Raw genomic sequence first — 19,696 nt, forward strand, 5'->3', positions numbered from 1 at the left:
CAAGCCAGCTGGTACACCGCAGAACTGAGAACCACAAAACGCAACTGCAAGTGCCTTGACAACAGATGGTGCACCAGCAAGGAGCCCACAGACCGAGCCACTTGCAAGACATCCCTCAACCAATGCCACAACTCCTGACAAATACAAAAAGGAGCACCATCACCGATGGCATCAAAACCAGCTCCAACCACAGCAAAGAACTCTTCAACAGTGTCAGAGTTCTCCAACTCCTCAGCGACTGAAAATATTAACACCTGCCAGGATAATTGCGACACCCTGGCAAACTTCTTCCATAACAAGATCTCCACCATCTACAAAAACCTCAAACTCCCACCCCCTGTCATCAACACCCTCAACCTCCTCACTCCCACATATGGAAACCCGACCACCACTCAAAACACCACTGCCATCAAACTCCATCCACTCTGGAGCACCCACGGTCCCTTGTCCCCACCACATATTCAACCTCTGGAGTGAGATATTCAGTAACAAGCACCCCACCATATTCAACACCTCAATCACCATGGCTATCTTCCCTGAAGAATGGAAGCAACCAGAATTCAAACACCTTCTCAAGAAATCATCCACCGACCACCAGTGATCTCCAGAATTACAGTCTAATCTCTCTGCTCCCCTTTCCTGCAAAAGTCCTCAAAGGCCATGAACCACCAACGTTTGGAGATTAATTCCCATCTGCCAGAAAGACTGCACTTAAGAACTTTGGATCTAAAGCAATTACAGCTATATACAAAAGTCATGGATATATAAATAGAGAACATGTTGCCCTCCTACCAAAAAGAGTTTTGATTTATTGCTGAGTTTTGTGGGCAGTCGAAACTCCAGGAATAGAGACAAGGTACCTGGAATTTTGGGATTTTGACCAGTGCAGTTAGAAAGGATCATCATTGCCATTACTTTGAATCTCTGTATCTGTAATTGCACGGCTTTGGCGCAGAGAGGTGGTCTTTGTCGTAAGTGGTGAGACTGAAAACCACGTTAAGGATTGCTTGGTCAGACGTGGAAATTTGAACATCTCATTCTGCCATTGTTATATATTGAGATGCTTTAGGAGCAGATTGGTGCATTAGATGAAATTGACCTGACTTTGAACGGGTGAGAACCCCGAAAATAACTTTCGGATGGTGTGCACTGTTCATTGGGGTTGGCATGTTTGCTTGATAGCCATGTACTGTTTGAAGTGTGCTGCCATGGAATGTGTACACTACTCCCTTGTTGTTCGATATCTTTTTGTGATATGTTACATGATTCATCAAATCAAATGTTTTTGCTACCAGATTGATTCCTATTCGTCTGTATTTCAGGTGACATGGACCGATATTGCAGGCTTAGATGAAATTATTACTGATTTAAAGGACACAGTAATTTTACCCATTCAAAAAAAACACTTATTTGAGAACTCCAGACTCTTGCAACCTCCAAAGGGTAAGTAGAACGTTTTTCTGCCTAAAGCAGCATTGAAGTCCGAACAATTACAAATGATGTTTGCCTTTCTGCTAAATAGTCTGAATCTATCTGATTCAGTCCTAACATTCCAAACTTCTTTTTTAAATGTAATTTTGGGTTTCACAGATGGGACACAGAGCTCTAAAATGACGAGACACTACAGTACACCTGTTAAAAATTAATACAACATAAAATGGCACCAAACATAAGTTCTAGTAGACTGATAAGTATCACACTTAAAATCCTGTAAGAGAATTTGAGCAATGGATCTTTATTCTTGCAATGCAGGCTGCTGCAGACATATTGCTGAATCTTCCAATCCAATAATCCAAAGTGAAGCAATCATTTTGCAGTTCAAGAGGAACAGTTAATTTCTGTGTTTTGTCTTTGTGGCTTGCCACACAAGTCCTATCTCACCCCCACGTGAGGGCACAGGTAACAGGAGTGTAGTCCATTTATATGTGCTGAATCATAAAAGAATAACCAACAATGTTACACTAGTATTTAGGTTTTCGTGTTAAATATACTATCATCCTGTTACAATGTCCTCCCACTGAACTGAAGTCAGAATTCAGGATAACATGAGGCCATGTCAAAGCCAATAGTATGATCTATATGCTTTACATTTTAAACCAAAAATGTCCAATAATTAGCAGTTGAAACAGCAATCGGCATTTTCAATTAAAAGTGGAAATCTCTCTAACTTGAACGCTCCATGATGGGCCGTGTCCACGCTTACAATGACAGAAGACCTTGGTGGTGGTCCACTACTCCACAACCGCCTCCTCCCACAGAATCAGGTGGCTGGTTGAGGCCTAACTACATTGTTTGGGGTTGGGGTGGCCAGGGCTTCATGTTACAGTAGGCCTGTGGGCAAGCTGGTGCTTTGTTCGCACCCCATGGGTGCCATGTCTGCCAGGCTTGTACCCCAGACAGCCTTTTGTACTCCCTGTGCTATCCAGGACAGGCAGCAATAGGTGAAAAGCAGTTCCTCTCTGGGATAGCTTATAAAGAAGAAATGCTACAGGAAAGATGTAGATAATAAAAAATACATAAATGTTGCTATGTACATCAGATGATGTTCGAGGTGGTACAACTACTTTAAAAATGTTACATATAAGTGTACTTTTTAAACTGGAGAAAATGGCCATCCCTGGCAGACTTGTGGCTCTGGAAGGTATAAACACTTAGTAAGTACTGCTTTCAGAATTTGCGAAAACACTGAAAAATAGCCACTCAATTTCACAAATATACACACTGGAAACTCTAGCAATGCGTAGTTTAGCATGAAAGAGGATGTGGGGGTATGTAAGAGAGTTGCAATTTTGGGATTCTCTTTGAAAGGATCAAGTGTCTGGTGCACAGTAAGCTACATAATATGCTTGCCTTTGAGTCTTTCACATGCTAGGCACCAGTGTGAAAGCCTGAAGTTTAAGGGTAGAACTAGTTGAATGTTAGTTTCACCTCTAAGTTGCTGGTATAGATGGGTCGAAGTCAGTCATGACTTGCTGGTGTCTTGGAGATTGTCATGCTTCGCCTTTCAGATAATACAGAATCTCCCAGACGGTGGCATAAACACGGCGAAGCAAGACGTAAAACACAACAATACCTAATAAAGGGTTTTATTTTACAAAATGCAAAGACTCTCTTTTTAGAATAAGGCTTGGGGTTTATTTATGCAATGCTCTCTAACAGAAAGGCTTTCCCAGGTGCCAAAATAACAACATTCAAATACACAGATATATATATATTTATATGCAAGCAATAATAACACACTTGGTAAATGCAACAGTTAAATGCATGAGTAATACTAATGAATAAACAAGTAGCAAATAACACGAGATAAGACTCAAGTAAATATAATGGACGTCCTGCAAGAGATCAGAAAGATATATATATATATAAAATCAAAAACACAGAGAGTTGTCTCCTCAAAGGTGTTCTGGAAGCAGCTTCCCCAATAAACGCAGCAAAACTTACCTCCTCTGTGTGGCTTCCATGAGGGGACAACTCCCTGTGTTTTTGATGTTAAACGGACAGTCCTGCCGATAGGAAGCCCCGCTGCGGTACGCGGTCCTAAGCCAGCGCCTGGGGCGCTTTGCTGTTCAGGGAGTGGAGGGTGCAAGGGAAGTCGTATGGTGCCTTCTGGAGCTTACATGACACTCAGCCAACCCACTGGGGAGTAATAGTTGTTGAATTGGGCAGCGCACCACAACTCACTGGAGGAAGACATTGGAGCACTACGAGAGCCAGCAGGCAGTGAGCCTGGTAACGCCCAGCGAGGCGGGACTTACAAACCTCATCAGGTGCTCCAACAATGCGGTGTGCATGCCATAGACTCTCTTTGCCCTTTGAAGAAGTGTGAGTCAGCACGAAACGCGTCAGGCGTTTAAAGATCGGATGAGCATCCTGTGTTCTGGAAGCAGCTTCCCCAAAAAACGCAGCAAAACTTATCTCCTCTGGGTGGCTTCCTTGAGGGTACAACTCTGTACACAAATTGCACAAGCGCTTTGGTGAGGGCTCACCGCAGCCTCTAAACCTCCGGTTTGTTTGTGGCTCCCAAGCAAGGATTTAAGACTCCCTCTTTCATTAAAAGAATGTCCGACGCGGTTGGGGGCCAAAATCCCGCCCCTTCTTCATGTCAATGTCAAATGCTTTTTTATAGCGCACTTATCACCAAAAGAGGTCTCAAGGCGCTTTGCAGAAGAAAGGCATCAACCTACCCGAGCAGAAACACGTCACAGGAGAGTTTTTATTTGGGAAAGAGCCACGTCTTCATGGACTTAGGAAAGGAAGACACCAAGCTCAGCTCGCGCTTCACGAATGCATTTTATTCGGGAAGAAGGCGTTGTCCGCCCTGAGTGGGTGGAGTTAGGGCACCTGGAATTTGGGAAGTTGTAGTCCTGCGAGTCGAGTAGTTTGTTAAACCCTTGAGTAGGTTGTCATTTCCTTGCATTGATAATGTCATTAATAACCTTGAGTAGGAGGGAAGGGCAGGCTTCAACCATCGCTGATTAATTTGTAGATGCTGAGCTGGCAGGCGATGGCAGTTTACATCGCCACAGGCTTCAGATGCTTGGATACTTGTTCCGATGCTGAAGCGGAGCTCCTCACCCCGACCATGGCAGGCCGTCGAACATGTGGTAGAGCAAATTGCGCAAGCGCTTTGGTGAGGGCTCACCGCAGCCTCTAAACCTCCGGTTTGTTTGTGGCTCCCAAGCAAGGATTGAAGACTCCCTCTTTCATTAAAAGAATGTCCGACACGTTTCAGGGCCAAAAACCCGCCCCTTCTTCATGGACTTAGGAAAGGAAGACACCAGGCTCAGCTCGGGCTTCACGAATGCATTTTATTCGGGAAGAAGGCGTCGTCCGCCCTGAGTGGGTGGAGTTACGGCACCTGGAATCTTGGAAGTTGTAGTCCTGCGAGTCTTCCCGAATAAAATGCATTTGTGAAGCGCGAGCTGAGCCTGGTGTCTTCCTTATATATATTATATATATATATATATATATATATATATATATATATATATATATATATATATATATATATATATATATATATATATATATATATATATATATACACACACACTATATACATCAAATTATTACTTTGGATATGCACCTCACTCATTCACACATCACAAAGAAAACACCTCAAATGACCACAGCCACTGGAACCATGCATCCAATGGCACTGGTCAGAAACTAGTCACCTCACCCAATCGTTCACTTGACATTCTTGCCAATTCAATCTGGGGGGCCCGTTCACAGCTGACTTGGACTCTCGACCGGTACTTCTGTTTGTCTTACAGCAGTAAGTCTACTCTGTGAGCTCCCAACTCAGCTCTCAACAAACCTCCGCTTTATATTCTCAAAACACACACACTAGAAGATTCAAGAGTCTTCCTCCCCGCACAAGGAAACTTAATAGGACTGGCCAGCTTCTAAGCAAGCACTTCATGGTAGGAAGGACTTCCCACGTCCCCTCTACATACTCGCATGTTCCTGCCTTTATCTAAACGAAGCTCACTAAAAGCCTTCCAGGGTACATTAAACAATCTCTCACAAAAACAGTCCTTGTACGTGATTAACCAAAATAACTTGCTAGCGTGGCTGTGCGCGCAGATAAAGTTCAAGCCAGGCAGAGTCAGAGTTCAGGATAACATGAGGCCATGTCAAAGCCAATAGTAAGAAATTAATAATTCTACTTCCCAGTGTACTACACGTTGCACATTTGTGTACCACTGCTTATAGTATCACATACTTTCTCTCAATGTACGACACAGTACACATTTGTGCACCACTACTCATAAAAATGCACTTCAAGACAAAAAAGTACATTCCACACCCCTCTCGATCATGCTTTCAAATGCACATCCCACACGTTCTGTTCTTGGCAAGGCTGTCCTATTCTGTGACAACTCCCACTGAAATCATGCAAGATTACAAGAAAGAAATCTTTAAGAGAAACAAGACATACCAAGGATGTTGTACATTCAGGCTAGGATAAAATAACACACCAAAGTCAATTAAAATAATGGTAGTCAAAGATCATCACAGGGTGTCGAACCACAAGAGTACCTCTAGCACTACAGAGATACAATTTATCTTGGGTCCAAGTGGATAGAATTACAGGCTGGTTTCTCTAAGAGACCACTAAGGCAAGTGTTTTGTTAACAATACCTCTAAAATGTTGGAGCACTTTGTATTGAGTCGCTCAACTACTAGCAGGAAGTCAGGATACCTTTTTTTCAGATGGGGCATTTAATGCCACTTGATGTTTCTGAAAGCCTGCAAATGTTGTGCATGGTCTATCGCGTGTGAAGTATTTGATTCCTGAATGCTAGTGGATTTTTCATGAAATCAGTTAATCATCTGGTAGGTACGACCAACAGGGTTAGGGGTTGAGTGGTCTTGGGCCCAGTTAGTCATGCATTGTGCAAACCATGCTGTATTTGATTAATTATTTTGCAACATTACGTGTTTACTAGTTGTGCACTTTCTCCCCTTTTTAGGAGTTCTTTTATATGGCCCTCCAGGCTGTGGAAAAACACTGATTGCCAAAGCGACAGCCAAGGAAGCAGGTTGCAGATTTATTAACCTTCAGCCCTCCACTCTGACTGATAAATGGTACGGAGAGTCTCAGAAACTCGCTGCTGCAGTGTTCTCCTTGGCTGTGAAACTTCAACCATCCATCATCTTTATTGATGAAATAGGTAAAGACCATTAATACTTTACACTAAAGCTTTAAGTGTCTGTCTTTGCACGCTTCAATTTAGGTTGTGTGGATCATAATCAGGCATGTTTCCTACTACCTTTATCTTAAGCCTTTGAATTGGTACTGAAACTCGGGCAATGTTGAAAATGTGAGGCTTCAAAGAGTCTGACATTTGTTATGCCCCTTACATTGTCCTAAATCTGATGATCTAGGTTACCAAGTTCCAAATCCCATACACTGCTACAAATGGGTCGTTGTGAATTGAGAGCTAAACATCTGGCTGATTGCTGCCAACCTTTTTTTCTAGAAAATTCATTTATGACGGGTCCGCTATATGTGCAAAGGGGTGCTACCTATCTCTCCGGTCCTGCAACATAGATTGGAGATCCAGGTAAACATCATTCAGTTTCTCTGAGGTTAAATGGCAACACACTGTAACTATTAAAAAACAACCTTCCCTGTGTTGAACTGCCACACTGTTTTCTTGTACTCTTCATAGGCCTTCTCAGGACTCCCTCATTATATATATGTGATCAGATAATATTCTATTCTCATCATGCACTTCCACTTCTTCTCTTTCAGGTGTGTTATCATTTGACTATATAGCACCAATATTAGACCCAAGGTGCCACCAGATGTGTTGCTTAGTATCTCCGTTTTATTGTGATGAATCACACCCTCTTTAATGCAAGGGTGTAAAACCTGGTGCCTTGATTTTTGACATCTAGACCTTTAAATCTTTAGAACTTTAAACTCTTTTGGTTTGCCTTTAAACTCTTCTGATTTACCTATCTAAACGGGACTGCTACAATGCTACATTTTTCTTCTCCCCATTTTGCTTACACTAATCCTGAACTTGCAGAAAATGGTGGGTTAAGGTGTATCCATGTCACAGGAGAGAGGGTAAATGGTATGTTAAAAATCTGTTGCATATGTAACAAGGACCCCCTGAAGAATTAAATTTCGTAATTCCTAGGTCAGGGAAAAGAACATATTTGAGAAATAACAACCTAGGCAATTAAACACAGTGAGTTACTTTAAGGTCAAAAGACATATACAAATGGACTACAGCTGCTAAAAAACACAGTTTTATTAGTTAGTTAACACAGGTAAAAAAGGTTCATTATATGACACAAAATAGCAATACAAATCTCATAGTACAGTTGACAATCACAATTTGACACTTAACAGACATAAAAATTTATATTGGCTAGGTGGCATGAAGATTCAATCTCTACGCGCGTTTCGGCGGCCAGCGCCTTCTTCCAGGAGCAGCCACACAATATCTATAGGTGGAGATATATATAGAACATACAATTATATCATTTCTTACTTATATAAAACATATAAAACATGTAACTAACTATTATGTATTTTATTTTAAAAAAAGACAGTTTTTTATAGCAGCTGCAGATTTAAAAAAACAACATTATAAATCGCGTTTATCTTGTCATTTCCTTATGAAAACTAGATTTTTATAAACAAATGGGGAGGGAGTAAAGATTATTATTAAGAATCATGATGAAACAAGTGTAAATACTGGGCATTTGTTTAATATTATTAAAGTGCAGTTCCAATTATTAGTAAGGCCATGATTTGCAATATGCACTGCAATTTCAATGAGAGATCAGGGAGCCTAAATAGATGGAGTGATAGTGCCTTGATCTCAAATAAAAGTCTTTTTATTAAAAAGGAGGATTAAAGTTATGATTTTTCAATCTGGCATAACAAAAAACAATGTTCATCCCTGGATAGAACTTATACTTACTAAATGGAAATGTCAGCGGAGGATAGTTGGTTAAAATTAAATGTTCAATTTCTCTTTTATCGGTGTCGATTATGATATAGCTAAGAACAAAAATAGAGTGAGTCACATAGATGCTTGCTAGAGTACAGGGGTAGTTGCCCTTTTCTATAGTCAATAGTATCTATTGTCTTTTACCTGATTCTATAGATGTGTAAAGGGTCTAGGCCCGCCAACCGGAACCCTTTAGTGTAGATGAGTCCTGATAGGGAACGGTCTTGAAGATCTAGATTCTGGATCTTTGTTATGGTGGGTGAAAGAGAAAATAAAGGGAAGTTTGTTATCCATTTATTTGTATTATTATTCTCTTAATTCATAGAGGGCATAGAAAGTTGCTGATGTACAGGACAATTAAAGTTCTCTGATATCCAGGGTGGCGGCATTTATTCTTACCTATTGCACTCTAGTTATTTCTTTTCAGATGTTAGGTTGGACTTGATCTTTGTTGTGATCTATATTCTTCTTTGATATAGTCTTAAACCTTTAGAAAAAGCACATCAAAAGTGCATTCTAAGTGCTGCTATTTATTATTTAAAATAAATTCTACCTTTTCTAATATCATCCAAGGTCTTACCTAAAAATGTTGGGTATTCCTCTTTTCTATTTTCCAAAATATGGGGAATTTCTTGATCATCTATGATGTGGTGTTCAAGAGATTAAAAGATCTCCCTGCCTAGAATAAGTAGAATGGTATGTTTAGTTAAAGGATAGAGTAATTTACTATTCCTAAATCTTGATACTTAATTTCTCAGGGTTTCCAAACGGAGTCTTACCTAATGATAATTGGCAGGGCTCTCTATGTCCGGTGGCGGGCGGTACGTCTCGTCGGGTGATGAACGCGGCAACAAATGATAGTCGAGTGCCTGTTCAAAGGCGTATATATACGTCTTTACGAGGTCGCGTGATTATTGAAAATTACTTGCACCTGTTCTAAATTTGTAATTAATTTCCCCTTCTCTTCTTGGCGCGAAGTTAGCGGAGTTGGCGGAGTTGTCAAACTTTAGGAGAAGCGGAGTTTTGTGAGCTCCCATCCAATTGGATGGTTGTTTCCTTGCGCTCACATAATAGGTTGTTCTGATGTAAACAAGGGGCAGCATTGGTGGAAATTACACACAAGCCGAGTGTGTTTTCCTCGTTTTAATAGGTTGCTTTGATGTAAACAAGGGGCAGCATTGGTGGATAATACCCCCAAGCCGAGTGTGTTTTCCTCGTTTTAGATGAAAGTAAGGATTCCAACAGACATCAGTGAGGGTTGAGATCTGAATTGATTTCAACATATTTATTGTTCGAAGTGGCAAAATTAGATGAATGATTCATAATTATTTTTAGCGCTTGAGATCTGAATTGATTTCAACATATTTATTGTTCGAAGTGGCAAAATTAGACGAATGATTCATATTATTTTTAGCGCATAGTTCATTACTTATAAAAATGAATTAAGCCAGATTTTCTTTTTAAAAGGCTGTTGTTGTATTCGATGTACAGATCGGTACCCCTGGAGATTTGGTACCGTATCATATTATAGATAAGACATAGGGTAAAAAACTAATAACAGTGGTTAGCGGAGTCAAAAACGGCGGAGTTTTGTGAACTTTCGCCCAATAGGGTGTTTGTTCATTGCGCTCACATCGATGGTTACTTTGGTGTAGACGAAGATGGCATTGGTGGAAATCACGCATAATGTGAATCTGTTGTCCTCTTTTAGATGTAAACAAGGAATTCTAACATGTATTTAGCAAGGGTGGAATAATGATTGATAATTATTAATTTAACATCTTTACCATTTGGGGGGGGGGGGGGGGAAAAGGTGGTTAATATATTATATTTATTTTTGGATCATTAAATTTAAAGATGGGAAAAGCAAAATTTTATTTTTAAAGGTTATTACAAAATTAAGTGTACAGTTCGGGGAGATTCTCTAAGGTTTTGTCAGTTATGTCTCTAATATGTCGGAAGTCGGAAGGTACAAAACGGTCTCAGTGCATGTCGGACTTTGGTATTATATCATGAAGAGATGTATCACTAAAGAGGGGCTGTTTCATCTTTTAATTTGGTGTGTTCAAACAGAGGCAGAGGAGGGAGTGTATTTTAAATTATTGCGTTTTCCCACGGGATTTCACTATTCAAGCCCTGTCGGAAAGAATTAAAAACAAATATCCAGAAGACTTCTCTTTTCTTTCGAATGGACATGCCTCCTTTTGATTCTGGGACATGGATTTTTTCTAAAATCCTCCATTTGAAGTCGTCGGCATGATGACCTTTATCTAAGAAATGTTTGACCATTGGGCATGCAGTTTTTTTGGTTTTTATCGCTGAACGATGTTCGTTCAAGCGTGTCTGAATTGCTCTTGAGGTCTCACCTACGTATCCTTGGGGACACGGACATTGAATAAAGTATATGACATTGCTTGTTTTGCAGTTCCACATTTCCTGTGCTTTGGTTTTGTGGCCATTATATTCGAATTCCTCACCTGATAAAATGTTACAACATGATTTACATGATGAGCATGGAAAAGTTCCTTTTAAGGGGTGATTAGTCAAGATTGAACGCTGAGTAAAGGTGTCATTTTTGGTATTCTTGGCGAATCGGGAATGGACAATAAACTCTTTTATGTTTTTATTTCTCCTGTGCGCGAAAATCGGTTTCATCAATCTTTGGTCATTCGTACAGTTACTGTTTAATATATGCCAATTGGAGTTTATGACATGTCTTACTTTTTCATTTATTGTTGAGTGCCTTGTAATACAAACTATTTGGTCATTGGGTTTGGTGGGTTTTGTTTTTAGAAGGCAGTCTCTGTCATAGTATCGCGCCCGTTTATAGGATTCCCTTATTAATCGGTGGGGGTAACCTCTCTCGATAAACTTAGTCCGCATTACCGCTGCTTGTTTGTCGAAATCTCTTACGTTTGTACAGTTACGTCTAACGCGTAGGAACTGTGAGAATGGGATACTATTTTTTTGGGTACGTGGATGAAAGCTTTGATAATGAAGTAAAGTATTTCTTGCTGTGGGCTTTATGTGAAGGTCTACTTCTAAAGTCCCAGCATTGTCTAAAATTTCTATATCTAGAAATTCGACTTTTTTGTTATTGACGTGAGAGGTAAAGTTAAGGTTAGGATTGGCTCCATTTATCCATTCAAGGAATTCTAATAGAGTTTCTCTCCCATCAGTCCAGATAAAGAAGATGTCATCAATGTATCTGGACCAATGGGAGATAGACTCGTAAAAGGGTGCAACTTCGTTATGTACAAATTCTTTTTCAAATGATGCCATAAAGATATTAGCTATGGATGGGGCCACTGAAGCACCCATGCTTACACCCTTTATTTGACGATATAAATGATTGCCAAATTCAAAGACATTCTCTGTTAATACAATTTCGAGGCATGCAAGCAAGAATCTTTTCGGGCAAGGGATTTGGTGTAGATCAATAAACCAACTAGTGGTTTTTAGCGCGTCGGTAAGGGGGATGTTACTATATAGAGACTCCACGTCCATTGTGACCAATAGGTCATTATTTGAATTGAAGGAAATTCCTTCAATCTTCTGTATTATATGACCTGTGTCCCGAATGTAAGATTCTATTTTAGGGACAAAAGGGCGTAGATAATTATCAACATATTTGGAAAGTGGCTCAGTAGCTGTACCTATTGTGGAGACTATGGGTCTGTAAGGGGGGTTGTTGGCATCCTTATGGATCTTTGGTAGACCATAAATGCACGCAATTTTTCCTTGGTTATGATTCAGATAATCAAATTCTTTAGCATTGATAAAACCATCTTCTAGGGCAGATTTAGTTAGGGACATAATTCTTTTCGATAGATTACTTGTAGAATGACATTTGAGGGGGACGTAGAAGGTAGGGTCATTTAGCATTTTAAGCATGTTTACTTCATATTCTGAAGTATCAACAATAACAATTCCTCCACCTTTATCGCATCCTTTGATGGTAAGGTCTTTATTATTGGACAGGGATATTAGGGCCTGATGCTCTTCTTTATCTAAATTATAAATAGGTTTGGGAATGTATCCGAGGGCTTGATCCAATTTTCTTAGTACTACTAATTCAAAAGTAGCAACTTCAGGTCCCAATTGTTCGAGACCTGGACAAAAAGTAGAAGGGAGGCAATGTCCGTGTCCCCAAGGATACGTAGGTGAGACCTCAAGAGCAATTCAGACACGCTTGAACGAACATCGTTCAGCGATAAAAACCAAAAAAACTGCATGCCCAATGGTCAAACATTTCTTAGATAAAGGTCATCATGCCGACGACTTCAAATGGAGGATTTTAGAAAAAATCCATGTCCCAGAATCAAAAGGAGGCATGTCCATTCGAAAGAAAAGAGAAGTCTTCTGGATATTTGTTTTTAATTCTTTCCGACAGGGCTTGAATAGTGAAATCCCGTGGGAAAACGCAATAATTTAAAATACACTCCCTCCTCTGCCTCTGTTTGAACACACCAAATTAAAAGATGAAACAGCCCCTCTTTAGTGATACATCTCTTCATGATATAATACCAAAGTCCGACATGCACTGAGACCGTTTTGTACCTTCCGACTTCCGACATATTAGAGACATAACTGACAAAACCTTAGAGAATCTCCCCGAACTGTACACTTAATTTTGTAATAACCTTTAAAAATAAAATTTTGCTTTTCCCATCTTTAAATTTAATGATCTAAAAATAAATATAATATATTAACCACCTTTTTTCCCCCCCCCCCCAAATGGTAAAGATGTTAAATTAATAATTATCAATCATTATTCCACCCTTGCTAAATACATGTTAGAATTCCTTGTTTACATCTAAAAGAGGACAACAGATTCACATTATGCGTGATTTCCACCAATGCCATCTTCGTCTACACCAAAGTAACCATCGATGTGAGCGCAATGAACAAACACCCTATTGGGCGAAAGTTCACAAAACTCCGCCGTTTTTGACTCCGCTAACCACTGTTATTAGTTTTTTACCCTATGTCTTATCTATAATATGATACGGTACCAAATCTCCAGGGGTACCGATCTGTACATCGAATACAACAACAGCCTTTTAAAAAGAAAATCTGGCTTAATTCATTTTTATAAGTAATGAACTATGCGCTAAAAATAATATGAATCATTCGTCTAATTTTGCCACTTCGAACAATAAATATGTTGAAATCAATTCAGATCTCAAGCGCTAAAAATAATTATGAATCATTCATCTAATTTTGCCACTTCGAACAATAAATATGTTGAAATCAATTCAGATCTCAACCCTCACTGATGTCTGTTGGAATCCTTACTTTCATCTAAAACGAGGAAAACACACTCGGCTTGGGGGTATTATCCACCAATGCTGCCCCTTGTTTACATCAAAGCAACTGTTAGACGGACCGGGAGGGTCGGCTGAGGTTACGGGGAGAGGTCTCCAGGGAGAGCCGTCTCCAACGACTGTACAGATAAGCAACTTCCCCCCCACAGACGGACACCACACAAGGTTGAAGGTTAACGAGACTTTATATGCAATTCTTAGGTTACGATGATGGATACAAGGAGGTCTGGACTCAGGGGTCCCCTCGGTTCTAGTCTCTGGTTCAGGAAAGGGGTAGCGGGACAGTCTTTGTTACCAACGAGTGGAAAATAGCTCTCAATCCTCGAGCTCGGCGTTCTAGATGATCGGGCCGCGGCGGAGCCAGGCAGGTCCCGAGATGGACGAAGGAAAACGACGGTCCGCGGCGGAGCCTGCAGGTCCCGGTGAAGATGGCGGTTACAACGGTCCGCGGCCACGCCAGCAGGTCCCGACGACGATGAAGGTGATGAAGATTACGACGGCTGTGGCAGCGCCAACAGGCAGGACGATGGTGCACAAGACAGAGCTACGGCAGCGCCAGTAGTCCGTCCAGGATGAGTTCCTCTTTACGTCTCTCGACTCCAAGATACAACTGCCTTCCTGCTCTGGAGCTGCCCCAGTTATAGGGCTGGTGTGCTTTGATGTCCGGACCCTCGCACTTGGAGGTCGGGAGGTCCGGGATGAGGGAGTCCAGACACCCAGCAGGGGGGTGGGGCCAGCGCCCGGGGAGGCGATGGGCGAGCGGCACTTGGTGGGGGAGAGCCATCGGCACCTCTTTCTCCTATTGACTTGCCAAGTAGCCCGCTCACCTCCTGGGTGGAGGGTGGTGCCGGAATGTCTGAGGCCGGCCCAGGCCCAGGGTTGAGGTCGATCGGGGGCCAGGCGGCCTCGTGGTGGAGTGTCCAAGATGGCGCCCCAGGCTGGGCGCGTGGGCCGGCAGTGGATCGGACCCACGAGGTCGACATGCTCGAGGGCAGGGGTCCCGGAGGGGACGGAGGACGTGCAATGGTGGTGTGTGGTACTTGCGGGACTGGACTCAGGCCTGGTTGGGCCGGGGGAGAGCGGCCCTTCATGTGGCCTGTCCAACATGCGTCCCCCCCAGCTGAAGGCGGGGAGAGTTACCCATCCTCTTGGGGACTCTCCTCGTCGAGGCGGAAAAACCGGGACAGGCCATCCGCGTTGGCGTGATCTGGCCCAGGCCGGTGTTCGACTGTGAAGTCCATACCTTGCAAGGAGATGGACCAGCGTAGCAACTTTGGGTTCTCCCCCCGCATATGCATCAGCCACTGCAGGGGTCGGTGGTCGGTCTGCACCCGAAAGTGGGTGCCAAAAAGGTAGGGCCGGAGCTTCTTGAGGGCCCATACCACAGCGAAGGCTTCCCTCTCTATGGTGCTCCAGCGTTGCTCCCGTGGTAGGAGTCTCCGGCTGATGAAGGCCACCGGTTGATCAAGGCCTTCGGTGTTCACTTGAGACAGGACTGCCCCAATGCCCTGGTCGGAGGCGTCCGTCTGGACGACGAACTCCCGGCTGTAGTCTGGGGCCTGGAGCACAGGGGCGGAACACATGGCGGCCTTCAATTGTTCAAATGCAGTTTGACACTCTGGGGTCCAGGTGACTTTCTTGGGCTGGCTCTTTGACGTGAGTTCTGTGAGGGGCCCCACTATGGTACCATAGTCTTTCACGAACCTTCGGTAATAGCCCGTGAGGCCCAGGAAGGCTCGTACCTCGGTTTGGGTGATGGGGGGCTGCCAAGCCTGGATGGCGGCAATTTTCAGCTGTAGAGGGGCCACTAGGCCGCTTCCCACCTGGTGTCCGAGGTAGGTTACAGATCTTTGCCCAATTTGACACTTGCTGCCCTTGATCGTGAGGCCAGCTCGCTGAAGGGCTTGCAGCACTGCTCGGAGGTGGTGGAGGTGCTCGGTCCAATGGTGGCTGTATACAGCGATGTCGTCTAGGTAGGCGGCGCTGAATCCTTCGAGCCCCGCCAGGACCTGATTGACGAGCCGTTGGAATGTTGCTGGGGCATTCTTCATGCCGAAGGGCATGACCGTGAAATGGTAATGGCCATCGGGGGTGGAGAAGGCAGAACGTTCTTGCGCCCGGGGTGTGAGGCCGATCTGCCAATAGCCTGCTGTCAGGTCGAAGATGCTGAGGTAGCGGGCAGCTCCCATTCGGTCGACTAGTTCATCTGCCCGGGGGATGGGATGCGCGTCTGTTCTGGTGACCGCATTCAAGCCCCGGTAGTCGACGCAGAACCGGAGTTCCGGTGTGGTGCCGGGGGCAGCTGCTTTTGGGACCAGTACGACAGGGCTGGCCCAGGGACTGTCTGAGGGCTCAATGACCCCGAGCGTGAGCATCTTGGCTATTTCTTCCTGGATGCAGGCCCGTACCCGGTCTGGCACGCGGTAGGCCCGGTGGCGGATAGGGGGGCTGTCCCCGGTGTCCACATCGTGCACACACCAGGAAGTGACACCTGGGGTGAGGGAGAACAGGCTGGCGAATTGTGATAGGAGGGCTTGACACTCTTGGCGTTGTTCTCTGGTGAGGGCCTCTGAGAGCCGGACCCCATCCACGGAGCCGTCTTGCTCTTGAGTCCGTAGGAGGTCAGGGAGAGGCTCGGAGTCTTCTTCAACCCCAGTGTCTGTGGCCATCAGGAGGCTGAGCTCTGTTCGCACAAAGTGGGGCTTTAGCCTGTTAGCGTGGAGGACCCGGAGAGGGTTCCGGGAGGATTCCATGTCGATGAGATAGGTGGCAGGACCCTTGCGCTCTATTACTTTGAAGGGCCCCGTCCATTTGTCTTGTAGGGCGCATGGCTCAGTGGGGGACATCACCCATACCTGTTGGCCAGGTTCGAATTCAATGGATGAGGCATTCTGGTCATACCATTTTTTCATGTCCTCTTGACTGGCCTCTAGGTTGGCCTTCGCTAGTTCTCTGAACCGCCGGGTCTGGTTGCGGAGGGTGAGGAGGTACCGGAAGACATCTGGAGGGTTCTTTAACGGAGGCATCTCCCAGCCTTCTTTGACGAGACTGAGCGGCCCTCGCACTGGGTGTCCATATAGCAGTTCAAACGGGCTGAAGCCCAGGGATTTCTGGGGGACCTCTCGATACGCGAAGAGGAGGCACGGCAGCAGCACATCCCACTGGCGACGGAGGGGCTCTTCCAACCCCCCGATCATTCCCTTTAGCGTGCGGTTGAACCGCTCAACGAGTCCGTTCCCTTGAGGGTGATAGGGGGTTGTGAATCGGTAGGTAACCCCGCACTGTTGCCAGAGGGATTTCATGTACTTAGAGATAAAGTTCGTGCCTCTGTCGCTGACGACTTCTCGGGGGAAGCCCACACGGGAGAAGATCCCCATCAGGGCCCGGCCGACTACCGGGGCTGTCACAGTTCGCAGAGGAACAGCCTCAGGGTAGCGGGTGGCGTGGTCCACTAGCACCAAGATGAATCGATGGCCTTGTTTTGTGCGTGGGTCCAAGGGCCCCACAATGTCTATTCCGACTCTCTCAAACGGGGTAGTGACCACAGGAAAAGGTTGCAGGGGGGCCTTTAGTTTGCGGCCGCTCTTTCCACTGGCTTGGCACGTGGGGCAAGATCGGCAATGCTGGTGCACATCGTTCCTCATTTTGGGCCAGAAGAAGTGGGTCACTAGGCGACTGTAGGTTTTATCTTGTCCCAGATGTCCTGCCAGGGGGACATCGTGGGCCAGGTTTAACAGGAAGTCTCTGAAACGGAGGGGTACCACGAGTACTCGGTTGCTCCCCAGCTCGGCGATTCTTTGCTCGCTGTACAGCAGATCATTGTCCCAGTAGACCCAATGAGTTCCGGAGGTATCCCCTGCGCTTTGGGCGAGCGCTTGCTGGCGGAGTCCCTCGAGGGAGGGACAGGTCTTCTGTTCTTGGCGAAATTGTTCTTGCGTGGGCCCCCCTTCTTGAGGCCACTGATCGAGGTTAGCGAGGTCGGTAGGTTGAGCTGGTTCGGAGGGAATGTTACAGTCGGTGTTTTCGGCTGGGGCGACCGGAGGCGGTGGCGCCGGCCATTCGGGTTCTTCTGGCCGGTGGTTGGCACGGGCGGCCATGGAACGGGTGGTGACGCACGCCCAGTCCGGGACGCCCAACATCCCCAGGTGTTCCTTTCGCTCCACGGCGGCCCACGGAGAGCTTTCCAGGTCATTGCCCAGGAGGCAGTCTACGGGGGCATCGTCTCGGACCGTTACTTTCAACATGCCGGAGACCCCCCCCCATTCGAAGGGGACGCAGGCCATCCGACACAGGCTTTCCGAGTTATCGGCTGATCGTACAGGGCAGAGAATGTTCGGTAGATACTGTTCTGGGGCCACCAGGTGACAGCGGACGGCTGTTACACTGGCCCCGGTGTCACGAAGGGCTTCGGCCTGGCGTCCATTGATGCTCACCCATTGGCTGTACTTCTGGGTGTTAGCGGGTAGGGGGACCCGCGGGACCATGTCTTTCCCCCCTAAGCAGGCTAGAGTCATGGCGGCTGGCTCCCACTCTTGATGCTCTTGTTCGTATTCTTCCTGTTCCTCGGAGATCTGTTCTTCCCCTAGGGCTGCAGCGGCCACTTGGCGGGGTCTTGGGCTCTGGTACTGCGGGCAGTTTGGGTCGTTCGCATAGTGGCCGACTCGTTGACATCGGTGACACGTGACATTGGCTCTGTACCCCGGTCGCGCTGGGGTGCTGCCCCGGTTGGCCGGGGGGGTGGTGTTGGTAGCGGGGGCGACCGGGGCGTTGTCTCTTCCTCGCCCTTGGCCCCCTCCTCCTCCTCTGGGTCGGTGCTGACCATTGTTGTTCCGGTTCTGTTCGTAGGACCCATTCCGGCCCACTCTGGTGATCTCCCACCGGTCAGCTTCGGCTGCGAGCTGCCGGGGATCCGTTAACTTGCTGTCGAGGAGGTGCTGGCGGAGTTCAATGAAGCAATTGTTCGACAGATGCTCCCATACCATCAGATTAAATAGTTGCTCGTAGGTCGTGACGTTGCTTCCTCGGATCCAGCCCTCGAAGGCTCGGCTAAAGTATGTTACATAGTCCACCCAAGTTGTACCCGGGATGCGGGTGCAGTCTCGGAACCTCTGACGGTACATCTCGGGTGTGAGACCATAGCGGGTGAGGAGTGCCGCTTTCATATGGTCGTAGGAGGTCATCTGGTGGTCCGGGAGCTGTAGCAGGGTGTCGCGGCCCTCATTGAGGAATCTTCCCCAGAGACCGGCTCCCCAGTCGCTTCTATCGATCCGGTGTGCAGTCATAGCGATTTCATAGGCTTTAAACCATTGCTGGATGTCGTCCTCTCTGAAATATTCTCGGACAACATCCTTGGGGATGTGTACCTTTTTGTCTGTGGCTCCGGAGGTGGGGGGTCGCTCGGGCACCCCTGCTTCTTTATTCTGCTTGCGTAGGTTGATCTCGGCTAGGTTCCGTTCGTGTTCGTACGCTAGTTTCTTTTCCTCGAGCTCCCTTTGTCTCTGTTTCTCCTCTCTTTCTTCTCGGAGACGCAGGTGCTCTAAGTTGATTTTTTGTTCGGCCAACTTAAGTTCAACGTCCATTTTGAGTCGGGCCATTTCTAGTTCGTGTAGTCGGGTCCTTTCTCTTTCCTGGATCTCGTCTTGCGAGAGACCCGTTCTTTGCCCTTCAGGGGCCGTGGTCGTTTTTTCTACGGTGCTTTGATCAGGGGTTCCGGCAGCCCCGGTCTCTGCCCAAGATTCTAGGGCATGCTTAAAATCGTCCTTGGTACTCAGTCCGGTGGTAGCGATACCCAGTTCGATGCAGAATTGCTTTAGTTCACGATGGTTGTACTCCTCCAATTTCTCCATTTGGAATTTCTCGGTTGATCCGCTCTCTTTCGTGGTCATT

General features: G+C 45.5%; 1 protein-coding gene across 1 annotated transcript in view; it reads left to right on the forward strand.

Moving 5' to 3' along the window:
* ATAD1 (ATPase family AAA domain containing 1) overlaps positions 1–19,696 on the forward strand; it is a 283,160-nt gene that overhangs the window by 90,895 nt on the left and 172,569 nt on the right. Inside the window, exons 4-5 of the mRNA XM_086921956.1 lie at positions 1,323–1,443; positions 6,483–6,683. Of these exons, the coding sequence (XP_086778082.1) occupies positions 1,323–1,443; positions 6,483–6,683 (322 nt within the window). The remainder of the gene's footprint in view (positions 1–1,322; positions 1,444–6,482; positions 6,684–19,696) is intronic.

Source organism: Lissotriton vulgaris, chromosome 5 (assembly GCF_964263255.1).
Source record: "Lissotriton vulgaris chromosome 5, aLisVul1.2, whole genome shotgun sequence".
Lineage (NCBI taxonomy): Eukaryota > Metazoa > Chordata > Amphibia > Caudata > Salamandridae > Lissotriton > Lissotriton vulgaris.